At 66.8% G+C, this 22,310-nt stretch overlaps 5 protein-coding genes across 5 annotated transcripts; 3 read left to right on the forward strand and 2 right to left on the reverse strand.

Annotated features, from left to right (window-relative positions):
- Positions 1–562: 562 nt before the first annotated feature.
- EMIHUDRAFT_355425 (hypothetical protein) lies at positions 563–1,632 on the forward strand (the record flags this gene model as incomplete). Its single annotated transcript, XM_005771897.1, has 3 exons — positions 563–890; positions 1,034–1,274; positions 1,401–1,632. A coding segment is annotated over exon 1 (306 nt), but the record flags the coding sequence as incomplete, so codon positions are not given.
- Positions 1,633–2,118: 486 nt separating this feature from the next.
- Positions 2,119–2,550, forward strand: EMIHUDRAFT_46585 (hypothetical protein; the record flags this gene model as incomplete). Its single annotated transcript, XM_005771898.1, has 1 exon — positions 2,119–2,550. A coding segment is annotated over one exon (432 nt), but the record flags the coding sequence as incomplete, so codon positions are not given.
- Positions 2,551–6,278: 3,728 nt separating this feature from the next.
- Positions 6,279–7,488, reverse strand: EMIHUDRAFT_209101 (hypothetical protein; the record flags this gene model as incomplete). The annotated part of the gene is made up of 3 exons (XM_005771899.1): positions 6,279–6,294; positions 6,368–6,682; positions 6,815–7,488. 3 exons carry the CDS (start codon positions 7,486–7,488, stop codon positions 6,279–6,281), a joined length of 1,005 nt encoding a protein of 334 aa, XP_005771956.1.
- Positions 7,489–8,313: 825 nt separating this feature from the next.
- On the reverse strand, positions 8,314–10,615 carry EMIHUDRAFT_415936 (hypothetical protein; the record flags this gene model as incomplete). Its single annotated transcript, XM_005771900.1, has 2 exons — positions 10,144–10,615; positions 8,314–9,971 (listed from the first exon to the last, which is right to left on the reverse strand). Coding segments are annotated over exons 1-2 (1,929 nt in total), but the record flags the coding sequence as incomplete, so codon positions are not given.
- Positions 10,616–17,493: 6,878 nt separating this feature from the next.
- EMIHUDRAFT_65600 (hypothetical protein) lies at positions 17,494–20,920 on the forward strand (the record flags this gene model as incomplete). The annotated part of the gene is made up of 2 exons (XM_005771901.1): positions 17,494–17,700; positions 20,795–20,920. Coding segments are annotated over 2 exons (333 nt in total), but the record flags the coding sequence as incomplete, so codon positions are not given.
- Positions 20,921–22,310: the final 1,390 nt, after the last annotated feature.

The following is a 22,310-nucleotide window of genomic DNA, read 5'->3' on the forward strand; positions in this document are numbered from 1 at the left end:
GTCGGAGGGCTTTGACCCCGAGTTTCCGGAGAGAAGGGCGCCCCCCCCCCCCCTGGAAGCGATGTGCGCCTGCTCCTTCTCGCTCTGGCGGCGTTCCTTTGCTGCGACGGGCCCATCCTCCGCGAAGGGGTTGGGCGCTGCAGCCACTTGGGTTGTCGCTTCCTCTCGCCTCGTGCCTTGACTTATGTGTGTGTCGCGTGTGTGCCGCCATGCGAGGGCCTCGCCAGCCGCCGTTCGAGCGGGTCTGTCGCACGCGCAAGGGGGGTTCGGACATCGGAGAAAGCGGCCGGCCGGACGGTGTGTGCGCTTAGTTGCTGGGGCCCCCGCCCCCCCCCGTGTGCCATGTGTGCCACCCCGCGATCTCCTTTTTGTGGCGCTCTTAAAAGAAGAAAAAGGCCTATCGCGATATCGACGGTGCTTTGTGAGCACGATTGTGACACGCCCTGTGGCGGCTCACACGCCTGGCGGCTCATACGCCCGTATCCCAGCTGAAGTTAGTGGCACGCCCTATAAGCGAGCTCTGCAAGCTTGCTTTCCCTCTCTCCGTCCGAAACCTTGGCGCAACCAATATGTTGTACTCAATGGGCAAGGCAGCCGCGCTCACCGCCGCCGACCACAAGGGCATCCCGCTGCTGGCGGCCCTTGACGAGGCGCTCGTCGCCGTCCTCCGCTCGGGCGCCATCAAGCTGCTTCGCGCCGAGTTCCTGCGCGCCGACGGCTCCGAGGCGATGCTGCCCAAGCTCCTCCACCGGCAAGAGCTGGAGCGGATGGAGCTGGAGCGAGGCATTTGTGTCTTCCTCACGCCGGAGGAGGCTGTTGCGGCGCTGCGCTCGCTACGCCGAGAAGTCGCCGGGCTGACTTACGGCTGGGCCTCGCCGGACCACCCCGACGTGACCGGAGAGTATCTGGCCAACGTGCGGCGCTTCCTGCGCCACCCGCTTGGCGAGCACGTGACGGCCCTCTTCTGGGAGTGCGCCACCGCCCCAGACCCACCCCGGACCCAGTGGCTGCGCGTGTGGAGGGCAGGCCCTAGGCCGCATGTATCTTCTCCGCTCCTTCGCCTCCACACACACACTCGCTCTCCCCTCCTCGCTCTCACCGCCTATCTTCTCCGCTCCTTCGCCTCTCTCTCCACACACACACTCGCTCTCCCCTCCTCGCTCTCACCGCCCACGCCCGCCTCGCCCGAACAACCTCCCCTCCGCAGCTTCTCCTCACTCCCGCAAAAGCCGCGAACGGAGGCCGAGGACGAGCTCTTCTCCCAATCGCTCAAGGTCCGCGCCGCCTTCCCTCCGCCGCCCTCTGCGCCCGTCGCTTTTCATCTACTCGCTCCCCACTCCCTCGCCCGCACACATGCCCTTGCTTCTCCTAAGGACTCTCCTCTTTTCGCGCCTCCGCAGGTCATGGGCGACGTCTACGCCTCTGCCTTCGGCACGACCGTCATTCGCCACCGCTCAGTGCCATCCCAGCCGGCGGAGCTGGACGGCGAAGTGGTCATCCTCGTCGAGAAGGGCGGCGGGCTCGACGGCGCCAGCGCCGAGGCCGAGCTGCGCAGTGCTCTCGGGGCGTTTGAGAACCCGCGCTATGAGGAGGGCCGGTGGCGTGTTCGCTTCGCAACGTACGCGGCGGCGGAGGAGGCGGTCGAGGCAGCCACCGCAGCGGGTGCGCTGCCGGGCGCGACCGCCGTCTTCCTCTTCTACAACGGCCGCCCTTACCTCGCTCGCGGGTGCGCTGTGGCTGGCCGCCGCCGCCACCACATGCCACAGCGACTGCTTATGCGCCACACCCCTCTCCGCTGGCAGGTGGACGACGTTTGAGAGCGCGGTGAGCACCGAGGCGCTCGTGCGCCTCGCCTACTTCCCAGGGCTTGGCAAGCTACTGGAAGAGCGGCTGCCGCCTAAGGTCATCGAGATCGACGGCGAGGGGCCCCGTGTGGCAGAGGCGGAGGACCGCGCCGACGAGGGGATGGGGCCGCGTAACAAGCGCGTGATCGCCGCGATCAAGGAGGCCACCTTCACGGGCAAAGGCGACAAGCCGGTGGTCGTCGAGCTGTACCGTGAGTACGCTGTCAAGGTGAACATCGCGATGGCTCGCTCGGGCGAGGTGCCGAAGGGGGAGTACGAGGGCGAGTACAACGCGGCGGGAGAGCGCGAGGGGCGCGGCGTCATGCGATTCGCCAACGGCAACGTCTACGACGGCGAGTGGAAGGCGGGTAAGCGGGAGGGGCGCGGCGTCATGCGGTTCGCCGACGGCGAGGTGTACGACGGCGAGTGGAAGGCGGGTCTGCCGGAGGGGCGCGGCGTCTACCGGTATGCCGACGACGACGTCTACGAGGGCGAGTTCAAGGCGGGTACGAGGGAGGGGCGCGGCGTCTACCGGCTCGCCAACGGCGACGTCTACGAGGGCGAGTTCAAGGCGGGTAAGCAGGAGGGGCGCGGCGTCATGCGGTACGTCGACGGCGATGTCTACGACGGCGAGTGGAAGGCGGGTGAGAGGGAGGGGCGCGGCGTCATGCGGTTTGCCAGCGGCGCCGTCTACGAGGGCGAGTGGAAGGCGGGCAAGGAAGTCGTGCTTCTACCCATCTCGACCGCGTCGTCCTCCGGCGGAAGCTCCGCGTCGCCCGCGGCCGCTTCCCGAGCGCGCTCGTCGCGCATCCGCTCGTGGTGGGCCTGCCGACGCGCCACGCCGGCGCCCGTGTGCCTCGCCGCCGCGTCCGGCGACGGCATCGATGCTGTCCAGTCAAAGCCTGACTGAAAATCGCAGCAACGAGCGTGATCCACGACCGCCGAAAAGTCGCCCTGCCCCAATCTCGAACACATCTCGAGTCCTCTCACATTGTACATACATAGATTCTCAGAATTTCGGTCGGGGCTCGGATTTCGTTTCTCAAAAAAGTCGTACCGGTTTTAGCGAGAGCGGGCTGAGTGTAGCGGCGACTCGCGTCGAATTTGCGGGCGACGGTCACGTCGCCGCGGCGTCATCGATGGCGGCGGTACCTCGCTTAGCCTAATAACGTACCTAATTACTAGCACTATCAAACTATTAGCCTAATAACGTACCTAATTATTAGCACGCTGCTATTAAGCTAATAATTAGCATTTTTCACGAAACTGATTGTGTAAATAAGCTAATTATTAAGCTAATAGGTGAAAAAATGCTAATTATTAGGTATGTGCTAACAATTAGGTACGTTATTAGGCTAATAGTTTGATAGTGCAACGAGCTTTTTTGTATTGAAGAGAGTCTGACGTCCGTCATCAGTGACACGAGCGGTGTCTTCTGACCTCCCGTCCACTGGGCCACGGACTGGGCACGGCGGACTGGCACTGGGCCAGTGGGACTGGGCTCTGGGGGGAGGCGGGGGCCCAAGAGGGTGTCCATACGGGGGGAGATGGGGTCCCATGGCCCGCCGCAGAGTTTTTTTTCTTTTTTGCAGAAATCCTTTAGTTTCGCCGCATTTGGACTGGCGTTGCGTGGGTCCTAGCGATCTATATCTGGGTCCTGTGTATGGGGCGCCCCTCGCTGGCTTTCATCCTGGCTGACTTTGGTTTTGACGTTGATGCGAAAAGACTTTGTTGAATCCTCCAAGCAGCAGGCCTGTGGATGGTTTGCTCCGAATCTCACCGCCGGCGCTGTAGTCGAGAGCATGCCCGTATGGCTTCAGCAACAAAATCTAACGCCAGACGCGGAGATTCACTCGCTCCTCAGCCTCTGTACTGTGCATCAGTTGAGACCTTTGTGAACTGGCCCCTCGTTTGGGAATTGAGGTGGGCCTTTGTGCCAGCATTGTCGGTGAGCGTCTGCTTGCACCGTCCAGCTTTTCCAGTTCACTTTGCGATGCATGCGCGAGGAAGAGGACGAGGAGGAGGAGGAACCCCCCCTCCCCCCCCCCCCCCCTCCGGCCGCGGCCATGCAGCATGCCCTAACACTAAGTCGAGCAGCGCCCGCTCGGTGTTGCCGAAGGCGACAAAAGCCCCCTTCCAGCCGAGCCGATCGCCACCCTTGCACGCAAGCGAGCTCGTAAGTTTCAAGTCGCCAACGAGGCGCACATGCCCTTTGCCGATGTTCGCCGCCGCCACGTTACGACTAGCACTAGCCGTCTTCCACCTGGTCCCTCGGGTCCCTGCTGCTCCTAATCTCTTCGTACATCCTCCTGCGGCTATACGCGGCCCCGAAAGAATTCTTAAGCAACAGGGGCCCCTGTGAGGGGGGCGTCTGCTGCGTCAGTCGAAAATTCTTTAGGGACACACGGGAACTTCTTTCTCGAAGAGAGGCAGAGGGCTCCGCGCGAAAATTCTTTGCCCCACGATTTCTTTTCCTTGTTCTTTTCGGTTCTTGTTTTTGTGTGTTCTTTTTTCGCGCAATCTTCAAATTCTTTTTCGCCACCAGGCGCACTAAAATACCTCGGAGCCCGCCAGAGCGGCCAGGGTTCCAACTTTTTCCGGGGTATCTAGACATGGTATGGTAGCATCGGCGGCCCAAAGGGGTGGGGGTATGGTCCTGACCGCCCAAGACTAGCGGCCCTACCATACCCCCAAGCAGGTCTGCCACAGGCGGGGGGGTATGTGGCGCGAACAGCTTCAGCGTTTCTCGCCCGCTCTGCTGAGGGCGAGGCGCCGAGCTACGGTTCCAACGCTGCAGCACTCTCCCTCTATTCACAGCAGAGATGGCTTGGGTACCCCTAGGCTTAAAAGGGTGGGCCCTGGGGCGCCTGCGGCTTAAACGGCTTAATTAAAGCGGGCCATGGCCCATTTTAAGCTAGGCTGCCTGGGCCGCCGATTCCTTAAACGGTCTTAAACGCTTAAACGGTCCGCGGGAGAGCTCCCGAGGTCGATGCACGATGGTCCGGGAGGCTCCCGGTAGACGCCGGAGGCTGGGAAGCCGGCTACAGTCAGCACGCGCCCCGTATGCGAGTATGGCTCCTGCCAGTGCAACAGACTTACAGATGTGTCTTCAGAGGCGGGTTTGTGCCTAACAACGGCAGTATTGGAGAAAACGGCGCGGAACCCAGCGACGCATGCCGGCGAGGCCGATTTTCTTAAACGGTCTTGAAAGAGGGACCCCCCGTGCCTGCAATCTCTTAAGGTCCTCCGGGCCAGTTTCGGGGGGCAAACCCTGCACACCCCTAGAGCCCCAGGTAAGGCCCAGGTGTGGCCTAGGGCATCAGAAGGGACCAAGAGGAGTCCAGTCTGAGCCATAGAGCCCATGTCTTTGCCCCCGAAGGTCGCGTTCAAATGCCCGGAACGGACGTTACAGTGGTGTCCGGCCGGCGCGATCACCGAGCTGTGACGCTCAGGGAAGCCTGATGAGGTACTGGTTTCTTTGCCCAGGCCTGCCTGGCTGGCCTACGACCCGTGCATTCGCCGTGCTGGATCAGCTGAGCATGGTTTGTGGGAGAATCCCCCGGTCAGATCTTCAGATATTTTAACGGATGACCGAAACCACCCCGCGTTTTTGCCCATCGTTTTTTCAAAAGATACAATGATTCTATCGCGCCCTCTCGCCGCATTGTAATCCCGGTTCCCGCCGTCTACGGGGTGTGGACCCTGAGTTGACCAGGGGTTGTGCGCTGGGCCCTCCTGCTCGGCTCCAGCCAGTAGACAAGTCTTGTCATTAACAGAGTAGAAGGATCTGACCTCGGGGCCGATGTGACCAAGCGCTGGTAGCGTGGTTTAACCTCACACCCATGGTCTCACAGTGTGCCGGCAGTCGCCGAGCAGTGTCGCTCACACAAGCCGCAGCACAAGTGACTGAGGGCCAGTGAGGGCGAGCCCATCGCTGTCACAGCTGTGGCAGCCGCACAGTAGGCTGTGTCAACTGTGCAGAGTGTGTGAGCAGCAGAGGAGCTGTCCAGGCTTCTGTCGCAAAGAGCTGCATGCCACCGAAGGCGCTGTCGAGGTTCGCCGAGCGCGGCGCAGGTTGAGGGAAGCCGCCATCGACGAGCGCGTTGGACTTTTCACTCCGGATAAAGTTGCGGCACGCACATGAGCTGCGGCCGTGCCGCCGTCATAGCGGCGAGGCGCGGGACCGTCTGTGGCGAGGTGGGTCGCGTCCCTCGATTTCCTCAACTCACGGCTTTATTTTGTGTAAAAGATCGCACGTCCACTAGTACGTAGTCGTTAGAAGATTACAGCGTACAGCCCCCCCGCAATACCAATAGACACGCACAGATCTCAGATGCGCAACTCTCGCAGAGGCGAGTGGACCGTGACGCGTGCGCTGCATGCTTCGGTGTGCAATAGCCAATCTAGGGGCACACACGGGCGGTGGGGCTCAAGTCACTCCACCTTGACCCTGCATTCAGCCGACTCAAGGCCCGCCAACGTAACCTGCGCCTTGCCTATGGGTCTCTCCTGATTCCGAGGACCACGCTGACATGGCACACGAAACCTTGTCGCTGAAGTACTCGCTCTCGCTGCCGCCAGAGGAGCTAGGCACGATGGGATGGAAATGCGCAACGGAAATGGCAGGCTCTGCGTGCGGGACGGTGGCGGCGGAGGGCTCGCTGCGAGAGTCGTGGCTGCTGCTGCCGGGGTCGCGTGCTTCTGGGGTCGGCTGATGGCTGCTGCTGGGGTGCACGCTCGGCAGAAGCGGCGGCAGCGCTTCAGCGGCTGGAGCTCCGAGGCCTCGAGTCCGCAGCCGCAACTCCCAGTCCATTCGCTCTTTTTCGCAGAGCAGTTGCCTAGAGAGCGAGGTGGAGGTGGGGTCAGGCACGTCCCTCGGCACTCATGTATGCGAACGCGGATGGGGATGGGGAGGGGGAGGGGAGGAGGGGGGGCGGGGTTGCCTCACGCGCCGCCGGCTCGCAGCCAACTGACGGACTGCCGACGCCAAGCGCTGCGCGGGCACATGGCCCTGCATGATCAGCTCGCCCGCCGCCATCCCGAGCAGGTAGGCACCGGCCCGGTCGAGAGCAAGGTGTGCGCCATAGGCAGAGGGATTGTCGGTCGCCCAGGAGCGGCTCGCGCGCACAAACTCCACTAGGCACACGCCCGCACAATGCTCCACCGCGCGGCTACACTTCCAGTCGAGAGGCCGCGGCATCCACATGAGCATGACCCCAAAGGCTGCCCGGCCCAGCCTCGCCTGGGTGCTGCCGACGTAAGCCGCATACTCCGTTGCGCTGATCAGCGGAGTGGCGCACTGTGCGCAGTATACGGCCTGGAAGATTGGGCCAAGGGAGATCACGCATCCACAGAGCCTCGCGACGGCGTCTCCGCTGATGATCTTCCCAAATTGATTGCTTCGAGCCAAAAGGGGCAGCAGGGACGTCAGCAGAAGAAGGGCCGTCTGAGCGACAAGGAAAGCACCATTCGTGATGTACAGCGCCGCACCGAGCGCAAAGCAGGCAGGAGCAACGAGCAACCCCATGACGGGCGCATCGCCCGCATCGGTTGCCTCTTCCTCCAGTGAGAGCGAGTCGTCAGGTGGCAGGCTATCGTAGTCATCGTCAGGCAGGCTATCGTAGGGGGTGTATCGGCCCTCCATCGCAGGCAAGAAGAATTTTACAAGCGCAGCCCGATCGCGCGAGCAGCAGCCTCGTTCTGCGAGCGCTTGGTCGCCACAAAGATGACGTCGCTTCGGCGAGGCGCGCCGTGTCGGTCGTGAATGCGGCGGCGCACTGCTTCGGGCTGAGGCGGCACTCCCACCGCGAGCGCTCGGGCGGCTGTACCCCGGGCCGGCTTTCTTTGTTTTGGGCTTTTTCAAGCCGACGGTAAGGCTTCAACCCAGATGGTCTGCTGCACTGACTCACGCAAAAAGCGAGCACCGTGAGCTTCTGGCCGTCGAACTGACGCGCCCGCCTGAGAAGTCCCGCGACTTGCTCGGGTTTAGCATGTGCACGACCGCCTGCGCGATGATCTCGCGCATCTTTAACGACTCCCGACCGGCTGCCAACTACAACACCCAGGGCTTCGCCCTGAGCGTCACGAGCCGCCGCTCCCCGCGCTCCAGCAACGCCCTGTCCGACTTGCAGCCGGCGGCGCGCTGCAGCGCCACCTCGAGCTCAGCTCGGCGCAGGCCACCTCGCGTTGCGCCGATGGCCTTCTCCAGCGCACCCTCCGCCTCCCTTCGCGCCCGCAGCTCCTCCGCGCCGGCGACGCTCGCCGCACCCGCCGGGTAGTGATGCACGCCGGCGGCCCGGGCGTCCGCAATGGCCGCCTGGAGCGCCTCGACATCCTCCTGCGCCGCGGCGGACAGCATCGCTTGCAGCGCCTCCTCGCGCACACGCCGCAGCTGACGCGCCGCCTTGCGGGCGATGTGGCCGCGCCCGGCCGCCTGAATGGCGACGGCGACCTTTGCCTGCATCTCGAGCCGGCGCGTGCGCAGGCCCTCGAGCACGCCCGAGGCGAAGAAGACGCGCGCCTTGCCGCAGCGGAACTTTTGGCCGGGCACGGCGAGCTTCTGGAGCAGCGCCAACACGCGGTCCTTGGGCGCCTTGCTCGCAAAACTCGCCTTGGTGACGAGACCGGGAACCACGAGGAATCCGAAGTTGCCGCAAAACTCGTCAAAGGGCATGCGGTCGAGGAATCCGGTGCGGGCGACACGCAGCGCGTCGAGCATGCCAGATGTGTTGAGCTGGCGCGTGATGACGGCGTCCTCGACCAGGTCGGGCTTCTTCTGGTCGTTGGATTTGAAGCAGCGCACGAAGTGCAGGTCGCACTTGTCGAGCGTGCCGACGAGGTCCGTGAGCTGCGCCGAGAAGGTGTCGGTGACGCCCTTGAACTTGGTCGACTTGAACTTCTTCCGGTCGCCCGCCGCGGGCGCCACGTCCGCCGGCTCGGTGAAGAGCTCCTTGAGCAGCTCGTTGTCAGAGAACTGCATCAGCACGACGAGGTCGCCGTTGAGCGGGTCCGTGTTCTTGTCGAGCCAGGCGCGGGTGCCGTAGTTGACCAGGCCAGCAAAGTGGTTGATGCCGAAGCCGTCCTTTGGGCCGACGCCCTTCATGCGCACGATGATGCCGCCCTTTCCGTGCTGCGCCATCACCTTCTCGGTGAAGCCCTCGTCCGACCCCTTTGGCACGACGCACTCCTCGCTCAGGATGGCGAGCAGCCCCGTGTTTGGCGCCTCGAGCGTCTGGATGAGCGCGCCGTTGTCGGTGTAAGACATGTCGGGGGCGTCAATGTCTTCCTCCTGGTAGGCGCGCATCGTCTCGACGAAGACGGTCTTGGTGAAGAGCGCCTGCAGCTTCTCGTTCGCAAAATTGATGCACAGCTGCTCCAGCGAGTTCTTCTCGAAGATCTCAAAGCCGAAGATGTCGACGATGCCGATGACGTGGGCGGTCGCCCGCGGCGAGTAGATGTTGCGCGCCTCGGCGAGCGCGCGGTTGATCTGGAGGATGAGGCGGTCGAAGAGCTTCGAGTAGATGGCCTTGGCGAGGGCATCCCGGTTGTCGCCCGCCGCGACGAGGCTCAGGTCGTAGATGTCGCCGCCAGGCTTGACCTTGCGCTTAGTCAGCGCTTGTGCAAGGCTGCCCTGCTGCAGGCCGAGCACCGCCTCGCAGCCCGCGATGGACGGGGCGCTCGAATGTTCGACGGCCGCCGCGTCCCTGTTGGCCGCGTCGAAGCGCACGTTGCCGAGCAGCAGCACCCCCGCGACCAGCTGCCACAGCTCATCCAGCGCCGCGCCCTCCCACGCCTGGTTGGCGAGCGCATTCTCGAGCTCCGCCCACAACATCTTGTCGGTGCGCTCGCCGCCCGACTCGCCGGTGTGGCCGCCCGCCAGATAGGCGTACGCACTCGGCTCGGCCGACGGCAGACGCAGCTCCTTGAGCAGAGCGGGCGACGCGCCGCGCAACAGCGCGTAGAAACAGTGGTACGAGCGCTCGCCCGGGCCGCACTGCGTGACGCGGGTCTTCTCGAGGAGGTAGGTGTTGAGGCTGGCGCCCTGGATCCGCGCGCTCGGGTCAAAGTTGAGCGTGGTGAACTTTCCCATGCGCGACGAGTTGTCGTTGAGCACCGTCTTGGCGCAGCCTGTCCGCCAAGGCACCACGGTGGTGAGAGGAGGAGCGGAGCGAGCGCCGGCGGGCACATGGTGTGGTCGATGGCCCCCCGAGAGAGGGCGCGGGGGGCAGCGGAGGGCCGTGTGACGCCGCGAAGCGGCCCGGGGACTGCGGGCTCTCAGGGTGCGCTCTGGGTGCCGCACCAAAGCCCTCAGTGATGGGGTCGGAGCCGTAGAGGCGGGTCTCGAGCTCCGGGCTGGTGTTGCTGACGTATCGGAGGTAGAGCATCACGTGGCGCGCGGACTCGGTCTTCCCGGCCCCCGACTCGCCGCTCACAATGATAGCCTGGCTGCGCCCGTTGTGGATCATCGCCCGGTGCGCCGCACTCGCAATCTCAAAGGTGTGCGGCGGCTCGGCTGGGAGCGAGTGGGCATTCTTGTACTGCGCGAGCACCGCCTCCGAGAAGAGGCCCATCCTCTTGTACGGATTGACAGCAATGAGCACGGAGCCGCAGCGCGTGTAAATCGCGTCGTGCGCGTGCCGCGTCCGAAGCTTGTCGAGCACGAAGCCGGCGTCGATGGTGTCGGCCTGGCCAAGGTCTGGCGTGTCGCTGGCCCCGGGCTCACGCGGCAGCGCGCCGTCCGCCGTCTCGCGCGCCTCCGCGCTGTCGACGCTCACCTTGCCCGCCGCGTCGCGATGCACTCCGGCTGCACGGGCGGCGATGCTCCTCCGTCCCTTAGCCACCGCGTCGCGCTCAGCCTCTTCCGCCGCCGCCAGCCGCCCCTCGGCATACGCCAGCGAATCGCGCAGTGCCGCTGCCTCCGCCTCGGCCGTCGCCAGCCGCGACCCCTCCGCCCGTGCCGCCAGCGCAGTCTCCGCTTGCGACTCAGCCCGCGCGGACTCAGCCGCCGCCTTGGCCGCCTCCAGCTGCGCCGCCGCTGCCGCAAGCTCCGCACGCAGCTTGATTGCCTCCGTCTCCGCCGAATCGCGCAGCGCCGCTGCCTCCGCCTCCGCCGCCGCCAGCCGCGCTTCCGCCGCCTGTGCCGCCAGCGCACTCTCCGCCTTCGACTCAGCCCGCGCAGACTCGACCGCCGCCTTGGCCGCCGCCGTGGCCGCCGCCTTGGCCGCCTCCAGCTGCGCCTCCGCCGCTGCAAGCTCCTCCCGCAGCTTGATCGCCGCCGTCTCTGCCGCTGAGGCAAGCGAGTCGCGCAGCGCCGCTGCCTCCGCCTCCGCTGCCGCCAGCCGCGCTTCCGCCGCCCGTGCCGCCAGCGCGCTCTCCGCCTTCGACTCAGCCCGCGCAGACTCGACCGCTGCCGCAAGCTCCTCCCGCAGCTTGATCGCCGCCGTCTCCGCCGCTGACGCCAGCGAGTCGCGCAGCGCCGCTGCCTCCGCCTCCGCTGCCGCCAGCCGCGCTTCCGCCGCCCGTGCCGCCAGCGCACTCTCCGCCTTCGACTCAGCCCGCGCAGACTCGACCGCCGCCTTGGCCGCCGCCTTGGCCGCCGCCTTGGCCGCCTCCAGCTGCGCCTCCGCCGCTGCAAGCTCCTCCCGCAGTACTACCGCCTCCGTCTCCGCCGCCGACGCCAGCGAGTCGCGCAGCGCCGCTGCCTCCGCCTCCGCCGCCGCCAGCCGCGCTTCCGCCGCCCGTGCCGCCAGCGCGCTCTCCGCCTTCGACTCAGCCCGCGCAGACTCGACCGCCGCCTTGGCCGCCGCCTTGGCCGCCGCCTTGGCCGCCTCCAGCTGCGCCTCCGCCGCCGTAAGCTCCTCCCGCAGCCTGATTGCCTCCGTGTCCGCCGCTGCACGCGACGACTCCGCCGCTGCACGCGATGACTCCGCCGCCTCTGGCGCAATGAGCTCGAGCATGTCGATAAGGTCCTCGACATCAGGTCGCTCGCCCGGAGCTTCTCGCAGGCACTCCTCCATCAGCTCAGGCAGACATTCCGGCCAGCGCGCTGCGTCTGCGGGCTCGAGCGCCGGCCGTTCCAGCATCCGCGTGATGACCCCGATGATGATGGTCGAGGTGTCCTGCCCTGCATACGGCAGCTGCCGCGCGAGCACCTCGTAGAGCAGCACGCCGAAGGAGTACGAGTCGGCCTTTACGTCGTACCGGCCGCCCCTGAGGATCTCAGGAGCAATCCACTGCGGAGAGCCGATGCCCGAGCGCTCGGCCGGGTCGAATCTGTTGGCAGCGTCCTCCATGGAGTGGAAGGGTCCAAAGTCGCACACCTTGCAGAGGGGGCCGTGCTTTGGAGGGGGCGCCACCGCGTACCTGCCGCCGCTACCCAGCGCACCTTTGCGGTGCCTGACTCGTCAAGCAGCACATTCGCCGATTTGAGGTCGAGGTGCAGCACGGGCGGCTCGCAGTGGTGCAGGTAGTAGAGGCCCAGCGCCACCTGTAGGCGGAATAAGTGGGAAGGGTGAGAGGGGGGAGGTATTTGTATGGTCAAAGTGCGGCGCTCTTGCCTCTCTCAGCACGACAAGCATCTCGTGCTCGTTGAGATCCGTGTCCTCCTTGTAGAGCCGGTCTGACAGCGAGCTCGGGCAGAGCTCGAGCAGAATGAACATGCGCTGCGCGTCGAGGCACGCGCCAAGGAAACGGACCACGTTCCGGTGGCCACCGAGTTCCGAGAGCAGCTGCATCTCGCGCACAAAGTCGGTTTTCCCCTTGTTGGCATCGCAATCGCCGCTGCCCCGCGCAATTAGTTTGACGGCGACGTCGTTGCGCCGCCAGCTCGCTCCCCACACCTCGCCGTACGCGCCCTTGCTGAGCTGCTCTTTGATCTCGAAGTCGGAGCGGCGGATCGCCCACGTGTACTGCTTCTCCTCAGCATTCGTGAGCAGAGGGAGGGGGCGCTTCGACCGCGCCTGCTCAACGGCTAGCATAAGATCAGGGTCCGCGAAGAATACACCCTGAATCGTCGTGTCGAGCGCTCTGATCTTTGGCAGCTGCCCATCCTTGTCGCTCTGGTTTGTCACCGTCACGTCGGGCTTGATGAGGAAGGCGTGCGCCTCGTCAGGTGTTTTGTCCGCCCACTGATCAACAAGCGCCTTTATGAAGAGATCGGACTGCTCCGCGGCGTTTTGGATGCACACGACATGGTGGCGCTCGTTCCTCGTGCCCACAGCCGGCTTGAGGCCGTTAGGCGTCGCATACTGCATAGAGAGCCACGACTCAAACTGTGTCCAGAAGCGGCTCAGGTATGAAAGATCAAGGAGCACGAGCACGGTAGTCCCGAGGTAGAGTCTGTTAACCTCGGAGAGCATCATCTTGAAGGCGGCCTTGTCCTCCGCGGTGCGCGAACCCTTGGGGTGGTCCTGAGGCATGCAGGCGCTGTCGAGCCACACGCGCTTTATCTTCTGGCCGTCAGGCGAGTTGAGGAAGTCCTTGAGCGCCTTGAGCTGCTCGCCGTCCGGATCTGGATCGTTTGCTTGCATCCATCGATGCGAGATGGAGAGAGTTTCCTCAACATGTGTACCCATCACGACCTCAGCATAATCGATGGTCGTCTCGATGAAGGCACGTGGGTCCTTTTCCCGGATCTCCTGGAAGAAGGGCAGACTTTTGCCAGAGAATCTGCGCACGAAATCCGCGTCGAGCATGAAGAAGGTGCAAGCAGAGCTCGTCATCTACGGAGTGTTCACGAAACGAGGCAAGGTCACAAAACGAGGGAAGCGTCTCGCGAGACGCGGGCAACTCCAGCTGAACTCCCAGCCAGCACGTACTCGAGTAGACAAGTCTTGTCACTAACAGAGTAGAAGGATCTGACCCGGGGCGCCGATGTGCAAACAAATGCTAAAAGACAAATGCTAAAACTCTCTCTCTCCGATGTGACCAAGCGCCGGTAGCTTGGTTTTACCTCACACCCATGGTCTCACAGTGTGCCGGCAGTCGTCGAGCAGTGTCGCTCACACACACAAGCCGCAGCACAAGTGACTGAGGGCCAGTGAGGGCGAGCCCATCGCTGTCACAGCTGTGGTACACGTAGCTGCACAGTAGGCTGTGCCAACTGGGCAGAGCGTGTGAGCAGCAGAGGAGCTGCTCTCCAGGCTTCAGGCGCAAAGAAAAAAGAAAGAAAGAAAACAGACAACCCAAGGGAGGGATGGGAGGACGGCACGCCGCCACCACACAGGGATTTTAAGGAGAGGAGTGTGATGCGCTAGCCGTCGCCCACCCTAGGGAGTCTGCCTCTTCCTATCTCTTTTCGCAGTCTCTCGCCGATTCTCGCTGCAACCTTCATGCCACCTCGCGGCCGTCCCACTCTCGTCGTTCTCTCCCTTGTCACTTCCTCCTCTGTCGCGTCATTCTCTTCTGCCTCGTCCAGGCGCAAAGAACTGCATGCCGCCGCAGCGAAGGCTTTTCTTCAGCGATTGCCATCACGACCCCGAGGCGCTCCGCGACGGCGACGTCAAGATGGTCATCTGGGATCTGGACGGCACACTGTGGCGCGGCACGCTCGACGAGAGGTCGATACTCGACGCGTCCCACATGGTCTGTGTCGCTGTCGGCACGCTGTCGACAGGACGTCGAGCGACACCGGTGGCAGTGCCACCCAGGAGTGGTCGGGCGGTCTCCCGTCATGAGAGAGCCACCATGTGATCCGTAGGAATACAACCGCCTCAGTCAACTTTCGTCACAGGTCCCGCTCTGAGAGGAGCTGCGGGTCAGTTCAACAGCTGGAGCTGTGTCGCCGGCGTGCGGCGGCCTGCCTCCGGAGGTGCCTCTGAGGTGGACATTTTTTGGTCACCGTGAGAGAACGCGTTCGAATTTTCACTTGGGAACTTCAACTTCGCACGCGCACCGGCCAGGGCTACAATATTGCCAGTGAGGCGGAGGCGCGAGTCGGAAGGCCGCGACCGTCAAGTGGTCCCGTCATTTTCCTACAATCGCTGTGAACCCAGCCACGTAGTTGCAAAAGTCTTTTTTTTGAGCTTAGCCTTTTGTTTTGGAGGCGGGAGGTGTGACGACCGACCCCCCCCTCGGTCGGTGTCCTTGCCGTGAGCCCCTCAATCATACGCTCTCCCTCCTTCTCTCGCGAACCGCCACGGGCGCTTCGAAATCGCCGGTTTAACTTTTCACTATGAAAACTAGTTACGCGGCAGCCAAGCGAGGAGACTTCTTCGCCGAGGCCCGAGCGAGCCCGACTCCACACACATATGTGGAGCATCCACGCAGTCGCAGGCCTGATCCTGCTTGCCGTCGCTTTGTACAAGCTCTGGCAGCGCTCCAATTCTCCACAGTACGCGCGCATCGTCCCTTCCAATGACTACGATGACTTGCCAGACTTGATCGTCACCCGGGCTCACTCATCGGCTTCCGAGTCGCTCAAGCGACAGCGAATGGCAATCGATCCGGGTGCTGGGGACGCCGGTCGCCGCTTCATGAGCAACTCAGTTTTAGAGATACTATTTTCTAATTTATTCACAGCTGCGGCGAGCATGTGCGGTGTGACCCTCGAGCCAACACCCGACCGACCCCCCCCTCGGTCTGCGCTCCGACAGACCGGCCCCCCCCTCCGGTCTGCGGTCTTCCGCGGCCGCCGACCAGACCCCCCCTGCGGTCGGTCGGTCTGCGCTGGGCGCTCAAACCGCGAAGTCGGTCTGTTCACTACAAGATGACGCTCATATAACTTTAACAAAAAGAATGTACGTAAGAGCCACATACATTGAAAAATCTTGCGGGCCTCAGCGGCCCTAGTGTCGCCACCAGCAAGCAGCCGGCTGCATGGGGCGAAAGGGTGCGGGCCAAGAGGATTCGGCGGCGAAAAATTCTTTTGTTCGCGAAGTATCCCTTGTGCAAGCTCTCGCCCGGCGCTGACGCAGGCGGCCTTCGGATCCTTCTCGACAGCAGTGGCGGCGGGAGATGGACTTCGCCGCCGCTCCACCTGCACGACCAGCGGCGGCGGCACCTCGGCCAGCTCCGCAGCCGTACGGGATGGCGGCGCAGCCGATGCGAGCCAGCGCACCGCGCCCATACGCTCCACCCGCACGCCCGGGTGCCGCGCCGATGCGCGCCCCACCACCTTCCCTGGTGCAGCGGGGTGCGCCGTCGCCGCCCTTCCGGCCGCAGCCCGCGGTACCGCAAGCCGGCACGGCGCTCCGCCGGCCACCGCAGCAGGCTGTGGCGCCGCGGATGCAGCCGCCGCGCAGGCCGTCGCCTGCTCCGATGGCGGGCGGGCTACCAAAGGCGCCGCCCGCAGCCACCGCTGCCGCTCCCTTTCCCCATCGGCCCGGCGTCGCTGCGGCCCTTCCAGGGGCGGCGCCTCCGCCGCAGCCAAATTCCCTGTTTGGGGGCGAGGCGGCTGCTCCCTTTGCGGCCTCCGAGCTGTTTGCGGCCTCGGCCGCATCCGGCCCGCCGGCCCCGGGGCCGCCCAGCGGCCGCGGCCCGCCGCCCCCCGCCCCCGCCGGCTCCTTCCCCGCGTTGGACGCGTGCAGCGGAGGGAGCGACTTGTTTGGCGGCGGCGAGGCCAGCTTTGGCGCGAGCAGCCTCTTTGATGCAAGCCAGGAGGCAGCGTCCGCGGGCAGCAACGGGCACGCGGCTGCGGAAGAGGCCGCGGCAAAGGCGGCTCGCGAGGCGGCGGAGCGCCAGGCGGCGGAGGAGGAGGCGGCGGCCGAGGAGGCGCGCTGGGCGGAAGAGGAGGCGGCGGCCGAGGCCGCCGCCGCCGCCGCCGCCGCCGCTGCTGCTGCTGCCGAGGCGGAGGCGGAGGCTGCCCGCCTGGCGGCTGCAGCGGCCGCGGAGGAGGAGGCGCGGCGGGAAGCCGAGGAGGCGGCGGCAGCTGCCGCTGCAGAGGCGGAGGCTGCACGCCAGGCCGAAGCGGCGGCGGCCGAGGCGGCTGCTGCCGAGGCGGCTGCTGCCGAGGCGGCTGCTGCCGAGGCGGCTGCTGCTGAGGCGGCTGCTGCCGAGGCTGCGGCGGCGGAGGCTGCGGCGGCGGAGGCTGCGGCGGCGGAGGCTGCCAAGGAGTCCCCGCTGGGCGTGTCCTCTCTCTTCGAGGGACAGGAGCCCGGCGCAGACGTCTCCTCCGGCTCAGGCTGGCCGTCCGACTACTCAGGGCTTGGCCAGCCCGGCCTTGGCCAGCCCGGCCACCAGCCTGGCCTGTCCCCTGCCGGCGAAGGCGAGAGGGGGGAGGGGGAGGAGCAGGTTGGTGCGACCGACGAGGCGGGCGAGTGGGGGACGGACCAGACGCCCGACGGGCACACGTACTGGTTCAACTACGTGACGGGCGAGTCGCGTTGGACGCCCCCTGACGAGGACGAGGCAGCAGACAGTTCCGAGACACTTCCGAGACCGCCACCGCCACCGCCACCGCCACCCGCCACCGCCACCGCCACTCTACGTGCACCGCCGCCGCCCTCGGCACGTGACATCCGCCCGCTGACACGCCCGCGACACGCCCACGCCGCGTCTGCAGGCGGCCCCTGCAGAGGAGCTGGCGGAGTCTGACGGCCTCTTCCCCGCGCCGGGCGAGAACCTTCCCTGAACCTTCTCTGAGCCTTCTCTGAACCTTCCTGTAGGCCTCTTCCACGCGCCGGGCGAGAACGGGCACGGCGGCGCGCAGGAGGGGTACGCGGCGGAGGGGTACCCGCAGGAGGGGTACCCGCAGGAGGGGTACCCGCAGGAGGGGTACCCGCAGGAGGGGTACCCGCAGGAGGGGTACCCGCAGGAGGGGTACCCGCAGGAGGGGTACCCGCAGGAGGGGTACGCGGGCAGCGGCGAGTACCCGCAGGAGGGGTACGCGGCGGAGGGCGAGGCGCCGCAGGGGGGGTGGGTGCAGGAGACCACGGCAGAGGGGGAGGCGTACTGGTACAACACGCTGACGGGCGAGTCCTCCTGGGAGCCGCCGCCCGGCGCGGCACAGCCCGAGGCCGAGCCGCAGCAAGCCGAGCCCGCCCAGCAGGCCGAGCCGGAGCCGGCGCCTCACCCGCCGCCCGAGGCACCCCTTCCTTTCGACGAGCCTCCGGCCGCCGACTCGCTGTCCTTTGGCGAGGCGCCGCCGGCCGCAGACAGCGCGCAGGCCGGGGGCGCGCCGGAGCCGTCCGCCGGCCAAGTCGTCTCCGCGCCGGCTTCGGACCCTAGATGCTTGACTACGTATTCCTGTACCCCAACCAGCACTCGAGAGAACACGTGCTCCGCTGCCTTCCGCTGCCTTCCGCTGTAATCTCACTGTACTCCCACTGTACTCCCACCCGTCGTCTTCACGCGGTGCTCCTGAACACGCTGCACAAGACCCCGTCTTCCCGCCCTCATGTCGGCGTATGCAGCACGCAGGCTCTGTCGTGGCGGGTCCTTCTCTGAACCTTCTCTGAACCCTCTCTGAACCTTCCTGCAGGCCTCGGACGATAGCGACTCGCTCGTCGCCTCCTTCCTTGGAGGCAGCCCGCCCAACTTGCCGCTCCTCGCGACCGCCGCTGCACCTCCAGCCCCTCCAGCCCCTCCAGCCGCACCAGCCGCGCCCGCCGCGCCCGCCGCGCCCGCTCCTCCCTTCGCCGCCGCGCCCGCCCTCCCCGTGGCCGCCGCGCCCCCGCCGGCCGCCGCCGCGCCCGCGCCGCCGCTCCCGGCTGAGGAGGGCGTCGCGTCGGACCTGGAGAGCTGGCTCGCAGACGGTGAGCTCCGGCTCCCTCCCCTCGCGGCGGCGGAGGACGCCTCCCTCCTCGCAGAGTACCCCGGCCCGCTCGACGAGGCGCGGAGATCGGCCGAGAGATGAGCCACATCGCCCGAGGCCCCCCGAGGCCCCCCGAGGCCCCCCGAGATCCCCCGAGATCACTCGAGATCCCCCGAGATCACTCGAGATCCCCCGAGACGACCCGAGGCCCCCCGAGACGACCCGAGACACCCCGAGACCTCCGATGTGCTGGCGAGTCGATGTGCCGCCCCGGCGGGCCCCAGCCCCCCCCCCCACCCCCCCCAACCGCCCCCCCGCCGCCGCCGCCTTACGTCTCCCCCTCCTCCCCGCCCAGGCGACGTACACCGCGAGCCGCGGCTGGCTCCTCGACTACACCGCCGCGCGGGCGGGAGAGCTCGAAGGAGCGGACGGCGGCGCGCGGCTGCTGTGGAGGCTGCTCCACCTGCTCGTCAAGCACGACGGCGTACTCGACGGCAGCGGCGGCGACGCAGCGGCGAGCGAGCTGCTCTCCGCCCTCGCGGAGGCGTCGCCGCCGCCGGCTGGCGGCGCTTCTGGCCCGCACGCGCCGCCGCCCGCTCAGACGGAGGCGGCGCGCGCCGGCGCCGCGCGCGAGCTGGAGGCGCGGGGAAGCTGCTCGGCGATCGCGGGAGGAGGAGGAGGCTCGCTCGTGTGCGACGCGTGGTCGCGTGGCGCCGTAGGCGCTGCTGCTGGCTGGCCGGCGCGAGGAGGCTTGCGAGCACGCGATGGGGTGCGGCTTGTGGGCGGACGCGCTGCTCCTCTCCTCGCACATCGACGCCGCCATGTGGAAGACCGTCATGGCGAGGTACGCCGCGGAGGTGTCCGTCGCGGGCAGCCCGCTCGCCACTCTCTACTCCCTCTTTGCCGGCAGCGGGCCGGGGGTGCGCCACTCCCGCTGTCGGCTGGCGGCTCGGCGTGTCGTCCCTCTCCTCACCACCACCCTGCTCGGCTGTTGCCAGGTGCTCGCGCCGCCGTCGGGCGCCACCGAGTCGCCTCTCGCGGCGCGCTGGGCCGAGAACTTGGCGACGCTGCTCGCCAGCCGTAGATGGCGTGTCCACGGCGCGTGTGCACGACGCGTCCACGACATGCGCACCGCAGGCGATGATGCTCGCCAACCCGACAACCGACGACACGGAGGTCATCACCCAGCTGGGAGACTCGGTCCGAGCCGCCTCGGGCGCGTGCGCGGCGCACTGCTGCTACTTGCTCGCCGAGACACCGCTGCCGCTGCCCGACGGCGCCTTGCCGCACGCAGAGCAGCCGCGGCTCCAGCTGCTAGATGTGGGACAGGACGCGAGAGCTCCAGACTGGCCCTCGAGACGCATATACGCTGCTGTCTTCGTCGCCGTCCCTTGTGATCACCCTCACCCTCACCCGAACCCAAACCCGAACCCGAACCCGAACCCGAACCCGAACCCTAACCCTAACCCGAACCCGAACCCAAACCCTAACCCGAACCCGAACCCTTGTGATCAGTGCTCCGAACACGGTGCACGGGGCCGTACGCACGCCCCGAGTCACTCACGTGCGCTCGTGGCGCAGGCTCCAGCTGCTCGGGCACGACGAGCGGCAGGCGGCGCGCGGCTTCCCCTCGCTCCACTCGATCCGGGGCACCGAGCTGTACGCCGCGTCGCGCGCCTCCCTCGACCCCGACTTCGACGACGCCGGCATCGCGCCGGGCCTGCTGCTCTACGCGCACGTGCTGCTTGGCGCGGGCGAGGCCGACGCGGCGGCGAGGTATGCTGAACACACACACACACACACACACACACACACACACACACACACACACACACACACACACACACACACACACACACACACCGCTCACCCACGCGCACCGGGCCTTGCACTTTAAATGCCGTGGGGCTCCTGTCGTTAGACGTGGAGACGCGAGGGTTGCCCCCCCTTGCCCCACCACCTCGTGTGTGTGGAGAAGTTTACCTTACCTTACCTTAGGTATGCTGCCGAGCTCGAGCGGCGGAGGGCTCTCGGCGGCCCGCTGCCGGACGGCTTTGACGCGCGGCTGCGGCAGCTGCACGAGCAGCTCGGCGCGGGCGGCGGGGCGACGGAGGGCGCGGGGGAGAGGGACCCCGCCGCCGGCGAGGGGCAGCTCGCTGACGGAGGAGGGTACCCCGCCGCTGCGGACGGGTACTCTGAGGGGTCGGCGGCGCTCGCGGAGCCTCTCGCCCACGCGGCGCAGGAGGGGTATGCGGCGGAGGGGTACCCGCAGGAGGGGTACCCGCAGGAGGGGTACGCGCAGGAGGGGTACCCGCAGGAGGGGTACCCGCAGGAGGGGTACGCGCAGGAGGGGTACCCGCAGGAGGGGTACCCGCAGGAGGGGTACGCGGGCAGCGGCGAGTACCCGCAGGAGGGGTACGCGGCGGAGGGCGAGGCGCCGCAGGGGGGGTGGGTGCAGGAGACCACGGCAGAGGGGGAGGCGTACTGGTACAACACGCTGACGGGCGAGTCCTCCTGGGAGCCGCCGCCCGGCGCGGCACAGCCCGAGGCCGAGCCGCAGCAAGCCGAGCCCGCCGCAGAGGAGCCAGCCTTTGCGCAGCAAGAGGCGTACCCGGAGCAGCCTCCCTACCCAGACCAGCCGCACGGCTACCTTGCAGGGGGGCCGCGCGAGGAGGCGGCGCCTCCGGAGCCGCCCGCGACGGCCGAGGCGCACGCCGCCAGCGAGCTGCACCTCTCCTCGACCATGCCTGCGTACGTCCCCCCCCCCATCGCCGAGCCGCCCGCCGCCCCGGACATGGCCGAGCCGCGCCCGCCCAGCGCGCCAAGCATGCGCGAGGCTCCGGAGCCCGCGGCGGACGCGCCTGCGAGCGCCTCGCTCGCGGACGCGGACGGGAGCCCCCGCTCGAAGCGGTGCGCCACTCGACGAGAGAGAGAAGATGCGATTGGACGAGAGTCGCCGAGGGCTGAGCAGCCCCCCCCCCCGCCCTCCCCCCCCACCACACACACACCCTACCTCACTTTGCCGCAGATCGGGCGGGTTCTTCTCGAGCTTCTTCCGCAAGAAGGACACGCAGCTCGAGGACCAGTGCGAGATCAAGTACAACGAAAAGTACAAGGCGTGGCTCCCGTCCGACACGTCTCCTAGACAGTTCCTAGACAGTTCCTGGACATTTCCTAGACACTCCCTAGACACTTCCTAGGCGTGGATCCCGTCTGACAAGGACCCAGACGAGTGGGCTAAGGAGAACCTCTCGGCGCCGCCGCCGCCGCCCACCGCCGGGGAGGGCGGGGGCGGCGGGCCAGGAGGCGGCGTGGGCGGAGGTGGTGGAGGCGACCTTGGCGGCGGAGCGGCCGCGCCGGGCGGGCCTGCGCCGGGCGGGGCGCCGCAGACACCGCTCGCGGGCGGTGTCGCCGTGCCGACCGGCTCTGCGCGCTTCTCGGCGCGGAGCTCGAACCGGCGCGCGGCGCGCTCGCGCTACGTCGACACCTTCAACGCGGGGGGCGCGGCGCCAGAGCCGTCCGATAGCGACCGCATGCCGCCGCCGCCGGCGCGGCCGGCCTTCAAGGTCTTCACGCCGGGCGGCGGCGGCGGCGGCGGCGGCGGCGGCGATGCGCCCAAGTATTTCACGCCGACGATGGCGCCGTCGGGCGGGGCGCCGGAGCAGCCAGCCGAGCAGTGAGCCGCGGCAGTGTGCGCGGAGCGGCCGAGGGCGTGTCTCGGGTCGCCGGTCGCCGGGGTGGGGTCGCTGCGCGGAGATGATTGGCTCCTCGCAGGA

The sequence above is a fragment of the Emiliania huxleyi genome (genome assembly GCF_000372725.1).
Source record: "Emiliania huxleyi CCMP1516 unplaced genomic scaffold EMIHUscaffold_37, whole genome shotgun sequence".
Classification (NCBI taxonomy): domain Eukaryota; phylum Haptophyta; order Isochrysidales; family Noelaerhabdaceae; genus Emiliania; species Emiliania huxleyi.